Below are 11491 nucleotides of genomic sequence, written 5' to 3'. Positions count from 1 at the left end.
GCGAGCGCTGTCAGTTGACGGGCGGGGGCTGCGTGGGGGAAGTGCGCCGATCGATCGCCGGCGCCGCTCCAAACCCCGCGCGCCGAGCGAGCGAGAGACGCTGGCGCGCTCGGAGCGGGGCTAAGGGGTGAGCAGACGTCAAAATATTTCTGGAAGCTGCAGACTCCAAGTTCTTAGGAAGATTGGCACACACACTCCAGCACACTCGGGAGTCTCCTCCGACGAACGTTTGCAGCTGCGCTGTGCGCGCCCGTGCGATGTTTCCGGACAGTTGTAGTTCCAGATTGTTCTCAATAGAGGGAGACAGGAAGTTCTGAGCCACCGCCCGCCTGCCCGCCATCTCTCCCTGTTAATCGCGGTTCCAAGCGTTGGAGTTCCTCAAGTCGTAGACCTGTGTCGAGCACTTCAATCAATATGAAGTCTCATCGTTCTCGAAATAAAGGAAAGCCTGGCTTGGGATGGGGAGATGCGCCAGATTCGGATTTAACCCTCTCAACGCTCGACCCCAGCAGCAGAACCTGTCTGTCGGTGACCCGTCAGCAGACTTGATTTGGAACCTGTGCCCGGATTCACAGTGGGGAGTGGGGTTCTGCAGCGCCTCCGCATGAAAAAGAAGGGACCACAGTTTGTCAGCGTTTGCCCTTGCTGTTCCATTGCAAAGAATAGAGAGGCGTTCGGTGCGAAATCCTATAGCCCAGATGGCTTGGAGGTTAAGTAGGGTTAATTAGCTAATGAAGCACCTCTTGCATGTTCTTGTCTGGCAAAACTACGTGCTTTAAATGCCACAGTCAAGGGGTAGGTGCGGTGCTTAGGTTAGTGTTAGGAGAGGGTAGTAAGTAGAGGACTTCCTATGTAGTCTTCGCTCTCCTGCGGCTAGTCCTCCTCATCCGAGGCCCCTTGCCTATGTAGTCCAGTCTGGGCTGTGAATTAGGAATTGTCCGGAGAGGAGAGGAACGTGTGGATGGAGAAGTCAGATTTGTTTAACAGCGGCCATTTCGGAGAAAGTGGTGGCATGGTGGAGGGCCAAGTGGTACCCAGTAGACTCCTGCCAGGTTTGTTTATACCAGTATTGTAAACCAACCCATTTGCCACTGCAGCCAGGCAAAGGTGGAAGTTGAGCAGGTGTGTGGGTGAGAGAGAGAGGTTCTTGTGAGGTGACCCCTGAATAGGGACCGTCCTTCCCAATTACTAGGTGCCAGGAGCCCAGAGAACAGACTAAGAGTCACTCTGGGAGACATGGACCATATAGGAGGTTACTTTGTGAGGTGCAAAACTGTCACCATGTGGCGGCTGACAGGGTCAGGATTTGGTCCACAGGACCGCCCACCCCCTGCCCCAAGCAAAGCCAAAGTTTTTATACTGTGTAAGGTAGGAGCCTCAGAGATATAATGGTTACGTATTGGGCTGCGATCCACAGCAACTTGAAACCACCAGCCTCTGAGGAAGACAGACGGAGCTTTCTACTCCCATACATGGTTCCAGACTCACTACTCACAGGGGCAGCTCTACAAGGGCTCTGGGTTAGCATCAACGTAATGGCAGTGTGTAGGAGTCAGTAGGTGGTGGTGGTGGTTGCTAAGGTCAGGAAAGGGAGGTGTCCCTCGTGAGGGTAGGTGTGCTGACTGCAGGCTCCCTGGGACTGCTCCTCCGAGGCCTACCCACGATGACTGCCTGGAAACGGCCTGGGTGATCGGGTGTTCTCTGTGGTCAGCCCTGGCACTGTGCCTTACAGGGGAGGGGTAGACTGTGGGCAGGCCAGGGATGGCATAGGAGGGGTGCTCATTGACTATACACTAAGGTGACCAGATGTCCCGCTTTGGGCGGGACAGTCCCGATTTTTAACAATTTTTCCCATGTCCCGCGGCATTTTTCAAAAGTCCCGATTTTTGGAAAGAATGCACGACAAGCTAGGGTAAACGGTTTTCGGTTGCCATGTGGCTATTTTGTCAGGACATGAGTTTTATCAATGGTGTCCCGCTTTTGTCCTGCTTTACCAATGTTAAAATCTGGTCACCTTACTATACACTCCACCCCAACTCCTCTATAAGGCCTGTACAGCCCAATCGCCACGCTTCCACGTTAGCCCTCAAACCTGGGTTCTGGAGATTTGCAGCCACAGGCGTATCAACAATAAATCCCACAATGGAAGACCGCTGCATGGCAAACAGGACAATTAGCTTCAGAAGGGGGAGCAAGGGGACCAGCCCTTACTCTTGACAGTCCAGTAGGCATGCCCAGTCACTGGCCTTGGCCTGGACAGCTTTCCTCAGCAGGCCAACAGCTGAAGATGTTAGCGTTGGTCTCTCATATCCACCATCATTCTAGCACAAATTGGCAAGAAAGAGCATTGCCAGAAATAGGGTTGAAAAGACAAGGAAGTAAGAAGCACCAATCGGGTCAATCAAGAGCATCAGGCAAAATGCAATCACCTGCCACCCTAATGGGAGCCTGTCCCCAAGGTAACTAGACATGAACTACCGAGCACTGGTCTCCCCTGCCGCTGGGAGAGAGACAGGCCATGGTGTCCCAGAGGCTGGTCCTGGGCGGACAGCAGCAGTAGGTTGTTGGAACTCCCAGGAGGAGGCAGGAAGCATCTCACGTCTTTGCCAGACGCTTGAGGTCTCTGCAGCCCACAGGGCCGTTGGCAGTTGCTTGGTCCATTGTGTCTGGTGAAGTGGGCTCCCCAGTTGCTGTGGACATCTGTTGGGGTATCCGCATGGAGCATTCCGCCCAGTTTGGGGGGAACAGGCTTGTGCTTTTCCCAGCCAAGCAGCCGGCTGGTGCAGTCTCTATAAACCTCTATGATTTGCTTCATAGAAAAAGACAGTCTCATTTCTTTGGCAATAGCCCAAAGGGTCTGTTGTCTTCTATGCCTGTCTTTTGATGGAGGTGATGCCTGCTATCTAGTGCAGAGCCGAGCTAAGTAACGTATCGGGACCATTCAGGTAGCCCTGAGCTTCCTCCATCGGCTACCCTGCATTGATCCACATACATACCATTAGTAGCTGGCTGGGTGGCCACTGCAGCCCCTCAGGGAGGGCTGCCTTGGGCTGAACCATCTGTGTGCCCACGCCTCCTCAGGTGTGTGTCTGAGTCCTCGACCACAGGGCTTTTCTGTGGGGCCAGCTCTCCGCTTTGTCGATTGCCACTTTGGTGACAACTGTCACTGGCCCAGGGATCTGGTGTAGCTCAGCACTCAGGACACTCGTTGACAGGTGCAGACAGACAGGCCATTTTGTCAGAGAACTGGTTTGTGAAGCCTTTAACTCCACCCTGTTATGGGATAGGGCATTCCTACGGTCACTGGGGTTCCTTGGGTGATGTTTCCTACCAGTTGTGCGCAACAAAGGGTTTTCCTGTAGCGCTGTACCTGGTCTGTGGATATGCCAGTTTCTGTTGATATTTTCCCAGTTTCCAGCTGTACCCTTCGGGGCAATTGGCCACAACCAGCTCACACTCTTAGCCAAGCAGCTACCCTCTTGAAGGCCTGCCTTTGCTGTGCTGTTCCTTCAGCATCCCTTAGGGCCTTGCCTGCTGGGTGAACGTTAATAGCTTTTGCTTTTGATACGTCTCTGAGGTGAAGACAAACTGGTCCTAAGCAGACAGGGCTAGAGGGAGGCTAAAGAAAATAGATTCGCCAGCTACATTCCCAGGTCTCTATTTAACAGTTTTTAACAGAGAGATTATATTTGGGGCTGGATTTACTGTTTTCACTTGTAGTTAGAATTATTCTACAGGCAATCCACCCCTGGCTCTATTCTGCTCTGGGGGGTAGCCTTGAAACTTCTGGGTTTCTAAACTGTCAGGAGTTCATGATGCTTAGGGATTTGTTAGTGACAATCCTCATCTTCGAGGACAAGTACATAAGAATAAAATTAACCCTTTGACAAACATTTCAATATCGTTTGCCGCGGTAATTCTTTTTAATGAGCACATTCACTCTTTGACTCAGCACACACGCGTTCATCAGTTCTCTGTGGTCGAGGCTGGCCTTCTGTTCAGCTTTCAGCTCTGCATGATTTCACCTGAATTTCTGTTTCTGCTGAACAGACTGCACGCAGAGGAGGAGGAGCCAGGGGCCCACAGCTACCAGCAATCATCACTTTTTGACTTTGTTTCCTCCTGCTGCTGCTGCTAGAATTCCTAGCAAGGCATCCCCATCATCATGTATTGGTCCCCAGCCCTCCAGCTAACGAGGGAACCTTCTGCCCTACCCCAGGATTTCTCCTATGAACCCCCCTAGTCCCACCGTGCCCATAGTGGCTTTCTGGGATGTCCTGGACTCCTGGCCACTTTGCCAACCATGAATAGGTGCCCTGAACAGGGACCTTCTTTCCCAAACTAGGTGCCCAGAGTCCAGCAAACAGGCAAGGATTCATGCAGGGTTACATGGACTCTATTATTTAGGAGAAGGTTAGTTAATGGAGGTGCAATGCTGTTAGTCATCCTCCCTCCATCAGGGAGAGAGATGGGGATTTCTACTCCCATAAAGAGTGAGTCTCAGAGCCCCCCAGAGCAGTTCTGCCCTGTGCTATGGGGTCATGGTGATTCGGAATCAGCGTGATGACAGTGAGGTTTGGTTGGCTTTTTTTGAGAGATAGGGAAGGGGAAGAGGGTTTATGCAGCAGGGCTGGGGCAGGTGGCCTGGCTACACTCTCCCTGGCAACTGCCTCCCAAGGCCATCCCTGATTGATGCCTAGTGGGTCAGCTCTAGCACTATGCCTTACAGGGGAGGGGATTCGGGAAGCTATGGGCGGGACGTGGGCACATTCACTTCATTATATCTGTGATAGCCTTACCTTCTCCAGGTCCAGGGGCGGGCAAGGCCAGGTGTCTTATACCTACAGGTGGCAAAGTTCCCATTTCTTCATTTTTCATGCCACACAATAAAACCAACCATCTATGGGTTTAAGCTCCCTCTTTTAAATTGCCCTAAATGAGGCCCAGTACTGGGGGGGTGTCTGTCTTCAAGTGGAAGGGGAGGGCATTGGTGGCCAACTGAAAATGTTGTCTTCTACACCTGTTCTCTTTTGTTTTTTGTTCATTTAGAAGGTGTAACAAAATAAAGTCCAAGGGCTTTCCCAGACGTTTCCATGAAGTGCCTTCTTCTGGGGAGAGAGGAGAGAAGGGGAGCAGGTGAGGGGCGGCCCAGCTTCAGGGGGGTGTCTCGAGGGCTGGGACTGGCTTGCCGACTTTGTTTTGTTGCCATGGGGACTAAAGTCTTCTAGCCAGCGCAATGCTGAAGCTCACCTCTTCTTCCCCAGCGCCCCCAAGATAAGACTTGCCTGTAGAGGCCAGCCCAGCTTGGGGTTAGCTGAACCCAGTTCACATTTGTCTGCTGTGTGCTTGCATTGCTTTATTTTGCTGTCTGGGGTGGAGGGGGGGTTGCGCTTTGGCTGGGGTGGGGGGTGTGGTTTGTTCATAGGGTGGTTTGTGCTGGGGTGCACTCTGTGAGTCTGTGTTTTGCAACCATTTTCTTTCCAAACTTTCAGATGTTTGCATGCTGTAGACCCCCCACTTTTGTTTTTAACCTCAAGTAGTGCATGCATTTATCTTGGTAAGTAAAAGATATATGTGTATATATATTTATATACATATACATATATATCTGTTAGAATCCAAAATGTACAGAAAAGTTAGAAAGAAGAGTATAGGAGCGGAAGAGAGATGTGACCAGGCATCCTATCCAATTACTTCCATTAAAAAAAAAAAGATAAAAGCATATGAGTTCTAAGCAGCTTGCCTATGTGGGAAACGTACTGTCCCAGAAAGGGTTATTATAAGTAACGATTGTGTGATCTTAATCTCACCGTATGGGAGCCGCTTGATAGTTCTGTAAAGGTGATCCTAGGCAAATTCCACCTGTTATTAATAGAATTAACATTGTAATATTAAATTGCAAGTTAGGCTACTTTTACTCATCCCTGTTAAGTCAGGACTGGTTGCTTTTCACTTTCCATGAGCCAGTGCAGAGTTCACGGCCACGCCCTGCCCCGGCGGTCAGTGAATCTGGAGGGTGACATGACGGCCAGGCCTCCGTCTTTGCCGCGTTCTGATGTGGTCCGCCCGTGAGATCTGCGAAGGCAGAGTGCAGGAGTCGTGACCGGTTCACGAGAAAGCCCCCAGCTTGTCTTCTTTTAAGCTGTACGGACCGATGTTGGCTTTCTCTGTCGAAAGACAGCAACAGCGAACCCGGGGAATGTCCTTGTTCTCCCTGTGATCTGATGCTACTTTCCGAAGGCGTCAATCTTGAATACATGTCCCACACTCTAAGGGTGGAAATTGAAGTAGAGGCCACCTTGAGTAACTGGATTCAAATCTTCAGCACGGGAGCACGGACGTGACTTTTGTGCTGGGTCTGAGAGGAACAGCACGTGGTTTTTGAATGTGAAGCCTGACAGAGCCCGTGTGTCACAGGTAGCACGGGCACTTTGTTATGAGTGCTAGCCTGCCAGTGCGTCCAGCTCAGGCAACCAGTAGGTCCAAGCTGAGCTGCCACGTGGTGGTCCGAGGCTGCAGGCTTTACAGAAGCAGGCCACCACATCTCCCTCCCGCGCCGGTGGGTTGGCACTGCCTGCCTCTTTGTTAGCAGCTGAGTGCTTAACCTCGGTGCCACCACACCCCTTTCTCTAGTCCACATCCAAGCCCAAGCCCCAAATCCTCAATTCCAACTCAGCAAGACCCTCTAGGACAGAGTCAAACTTCTCCCGGGGGTGGGTTTCAAGGTGAATCTTCACCAGGGGCAGACTGCCCGTCTTCTCCTGCGGAGCGGCGGACGGCTTCAGACCGCTGGCTGAACTTTCCGTTTGTTCCCGGTCCTTAGCCCATTGTGCTGCCAGGGCCCCTCCTCCTCCTCATGGACCGGACCCCAAATGTAGGAGTGGATTAACCACAGGTGTATTTCAGATCCTAGCAGGGTCATTAGGGCTGTCTTGTGTTCCACGGTCCTCAGTCCACACTAGGGCTGCACACCGTCCATTCCATCCCCGGGTCGGTTTGAGAAAGCAACACGTATTCACAGAACCCTCTTGACTAGGAATCAGGTATTAAAATGTGTTACCGGACGGTGGTTGAAACAACTTTGGACTCAGATAAAGGCAGCCTCTTGGGCTCGGCAGCTGTGCCACTTGCTCTGTGCCGGTAAGCATACCCCTTCATCCAAAGAATGGGTCTGATGCTGGCCCCTCTTTGTGAGGTTATTACGAGGGGACCGAATGAGCTGCTCTGGGGACAGTGTGTGCTGCATGAGTCCTACATGAAGACAAGGAGATGGAGGGTCTCCGATGTGAGGTTATGTAATGGGGCTTTCCGACTTCTTGGCCAAGTCGGGGCCTGGCCCAGAGCGATTCTCGTCCTCGCAGCGGGGCACGCCGGCTGCCCACTCTGTGCCTGCGAGTCGTCGGGCCAGCGCCAGAGCTTGTTCTCAAGATGCTCGAGGGTTCCGCTCCTCCGTATGGGGGTCACTCCTTGTCAGAGTCTGCTCCCCGCTGAGCGGAGACGTCCTCGTCCCTCCTGAAGGTACTGTGTACGTGCGACGCCTCCTCCCTCTGCAGGCCCCTCTGTTAGCAGGCGTTTTTTACTACTGTCTCCTGACCCTGTTCCATCCTTGCTGCTGTCGAAGAAGGCCTTCCAAGGACTGCATGCTCCCACCCCCAACAGATGGCTGTGGAGGTGTGCTTCCATCCACTTGTTGCCTCTCCCCTCTGTCTCTCTCCGCCCACTCGTGCTTCCTCTCCTGATCTGCCTCTGTAAGCAAACCATGGCCAGGAAGCCCTGAAAGATGCCTAACTGGCAACCTTGCACGCTGTAACCAGCTGCTGTCGAGTGGATTCTGGGCCCTGGCAGCCCCAGGTGTATGATGGTGGAACTGCCTCCACAGGGCTTTCCAGGGCTGCTGTTTCAGAAGTAGACCACCAGCCCTTTCTCCCACAGCACCTCTGAGTGGGCTCCCACCTCCCAGTTTGCAACCGGACCAGTAGCCACTTGCACCACCAGCGATCCCAGCAGGCTTCCGGGTCATTACAAGAGTGGCCACAAAGACCATGCACATGTCCCTGAAGGTCGTATCCTTTGCCCTTCCTGGGATTCTAACTGCTCACCGTAAAAGGGGGCTTTCCCTGTGGCCAAAGGGGAACTATGCACTTTCCAGAGCAAGGCAGAAAGGGTTGTGCGAAGCAGGAAAACGGCTGTGAGAACAGATAGCTGATGCTTCCCCCAGACAGGAGGAAGGAAACCAAGCAGACCCAAGTCTTTCATTTTAAAACTTGATTTAAGTTCTAATAGTATTTCAGTCAAAAGTCCAAATGTTTAAGGTGATAAAACCCTAAATCTCCGTGCCCTTTCCCACTCACAAATCCACGTCCACTCACAAATATCACTAGTTTGTTATCCGTCTACCCCAGGTTGCTATCTTTTTATATAAACTATAGTTACATAACCTTGCATTCCTCTTTACACAGTGTGATACTATATACACCTAGGGGGTTCCCCCTCTCCCCCCAACTTGGCAAGTTTTTCTCCATGCATAATGTAGTTTCACCATTTTCTATTGTGAGATTTTACATATATGTCAAACAAAGCACTCACTATCACCACTTTTACATGTATAATTCAGTGACGTTAATTATGTCCACTGGATTGTGTAACCATAACTGTCGCCGCTATCCATTTCCAAGTGACTTCATCCCCCTTAACAGCAACTAGGTGCCTTATCTGCAACCCCTCCTCACTGCCCTCTGCCACCCGCCTTGGCCACCGATAAACTTTTGTCTCTGTGCAATTGCCCGTTCTGGATATGTTATAGAAATTTCCAGGATTTGCCCTCCTGCTGACTGACTTTGCTCATCACGTTTCCAAGGTCCCCTCATGTGGTGCAATGTGTCTCAGGAGCTTCGTGTTGCGCTACAATTGGGCAGAATTGTCCGCTGTCTTTTTGAGCAGTAGACTACAGGTTTTTTCCATTCTGAAAGGAGTGTATTCCTATGAAACCAGTCATCAGCCAAAATGGCATAAAGCAAAGAAAAGATTGCCATTAATGTATACAGGTCTACTGCAGAGAGAGATGGCCCAGTTAGCGGAAGGCCTTTGCAATAAAGCACCTGTCGTTATTGGTTCACAGTGCACATCAAAGTGATATCCACCCTGTGGGCTAACCAGTGTGCAAGGGCATCATGACAAAGGTGGACACTGTGAGAATTACCAGAATGTGACAGACGCACAGTGAGCACCTGCCACTGAAAACTGGTGTCCACAGACTTGCTGGACACAGAGCTGCCACCCAACTTCAGCTAGGGAAGCGCTCCGGGTATCTGGGAAGCATCCTAAGCAGAGCACAGTAAAACGAGCTCTGTCGGTGTGGGAAAGCGCTGAGTGTGACCAGACCCAAGCTGTAGCCTGATGAACCATACCGGTAACACAGAGCCGGAAATAACATGGACATGCAGTGTCCATGGATTCGAGGTTTGATGCCTGATGCCAAGGGGCTGATGGCAGGTAGCTCCTGGGGCTTGGGCTCTCAGCGATGCCACTGTGGGGTGCACTGCCCCTCAGATGGCTCGCTGCAAAACACTGAAAGCTGGTTTCCCTTCCTAAAAGTGAAAAATCCTGTTTGGATTTTTTTTTTTCCAGTTAGAAAACCTGCACTGATGTAGGTCTCTCATCAAAGCCCAGTAGCATGAAGGGAACTTTTCACAAGGGGGTGGGGGGGCACCTATATACAATACATAGACAGACCATGATTTACTTAAGCTGTTTGCTGTGGCTGTCATTTGGTTGTCCCCTGTCTTCTGTTATGACGAGCAGCATCATGGTGAGTAACTGTGCTGGTATCTGGTATGTCCTCTTGCAATCCTGTGCGCACATCTGGAGGGTTTCCTTGAAGGGGTGCTTTAGGGTCTACTTAAAGGGGTGGCTGTATCCAAGGTGACGTGTGTTTGTAATTGCGATGGATATTGGGATACCAGGGTGAGTTTTTCTCAGCTAAGTATGAGTGCACCGAGCCCCATAGCTAACCTGGCTTGGGGTGTTTGGGAGGTCTGCTTAGGTGTTGGGTGAGCAATGGTACCTCAGTGTAGTTTGTATTTTTCTCCCGAGCAAGGCTGAGCATCTTCTTTTTATTTATTTATTTATTTATTTAGGCTGAGCATCTTCTACGTGTTGGAACCAATGTCCTTCCTTTCCTGTGAACTGTTGTCTTTGACCCACTTTTGCCTGTGGGTTTTTGATGGTCTTTTACTCCTCAATTTGCCCAGAAAAGTCAGCCTCTCATCAGCAACACGGGTTGCAAATATTTCTTCCTATTCTGTGATGTGACTTCCAATCATGTGTACAAAGCGGCTTTGACATTTTGTTTTCTTCTACACAGCAAAACATCTGTCAGTGCCACGATGTCCCCACGTTCCTTGGCCTTCGGCACAATTGTATCTGGGTTCTCTTTGATTTCTGGATGTTCAGTCACAGGGAGAAAGTCGCAACTCTGAGATTACACTTTTTTTTTCTTTTTCTTCAGGACTTTTATGGTTTCAAATTTTGTTGTTTAAATGCTGGAACCATATGGAATGTAACCTATTTGATACAATGATGTCCCAAGCAACTGCCCTTCCCCCATCCCACACACTCCCAAGTATTATAAAAGTTCAAGATCTGGGCTTTCTAGTGAGGGGCATTTTACACCTCACCAACCACCTGCCCGCATCAGGTCAGTGCCCTCTCCTGGCAGCCCTACCTGTGCCCGAGTAGACCTGTGCTCCACAGGGCTTCTCTTCCTGCAGCTGGTTTTCAGTAGCAGATCACCAGGCCTTTCTTCCGAGACACCTCTGGCTGGGTTTGACCCACCAGCCTTTTGTTTAAGAGCCAAGGGCTTAACCATTCACCCCCAAGTGACTCTAATACCTCACGAGATCCTTACAGTCTGACTTCTCCCGCAAAGTACAGCCAATCAGCATGCGAATGAAACAAGTGTTCACCAGTGGGCTTGACTGGACCGGCTTGGAGCTCAGGTACGAAGTTGTATGTTGTGTGAGGCTAGGCTGTCTAGAGAAACAAATCCAGTGACACTCATTTATGTCCAAGAAAGAGCTTTCTATCAAGAAGGCAGCCCAGCCCAGTCCACCTCAAGTCCAGAAGTCTGAAAGTAATTCCCTAAGTCCCTGCTCAGACTCACATCGCCACAGGCAATGATGCCAGGAGATCTCAGGCTGGCGGGTGCGGAGTCCTGTGGAGTGAAGGTCGGTGGAAACAGCCGGGCACCAGCAGTTCTCGGGATCAGTAGCAGGGTCCCAACAAACGGGAGGGCCGAGGGACAGAGCGATAAGGAGGTTCCTAGGGTCCTCCTTACAGGGAAGCACCAGCAGGCTGGACTTCACCCCTACACTTCCATACACCTTCAAGGGGACAGAAAATCACCTAACTACCACACATTTTCAGTAAATAGAACTTGGATTTGCATTTCCTCCCTCCAAAGAATGAGACTGTGGGGGGCAGGGGGAGGTTA

The 11491-nt window shown here is 51.0% G+C and overlaps 1 protein-coding gene across 1 annotated transcript in view; it reads left to right on the top strand.

The window, feature by feature from the left end:
• PTPRG (protein tyrosine phosphatase receptor type G) overlaps positions 1-11491 on the top strand; it is an 808607-nt gene that overhangs the window by 732837 nt on the left and 64279 nt on the right. Inside the window, exon 14 of the mRNA XM_045290127.1 lies at positions 5050-5136. Coding sequence (XP_045146062.1) covers positions 5050-5136 — 87 coding nt within the window. The remainder of the gene's footprint in view (positions 1-5049; positions 5137-11491) is intronic.

This window comes from Echinops telfairi, unplaced genomic scaffold (assembly GCF_000313985.2).
Source record: "Echinops telfairi isolate 266 unplaced genomic scaffold, ASM31398v2 ScPeMD7_31;HRSCAF=116, whole genome shotgun sequence".
Lineage (NCBI taxonomy): Eukaryota > Metazoa > Chordata > Mammalia > Afrosoricida > Tenrecidae > Echinops > Echinops telfairi.
Note: the sequence above shows the minus strand (reverse complement) of the source record. Positions and strands in the feature narration are given on the sequence as shown.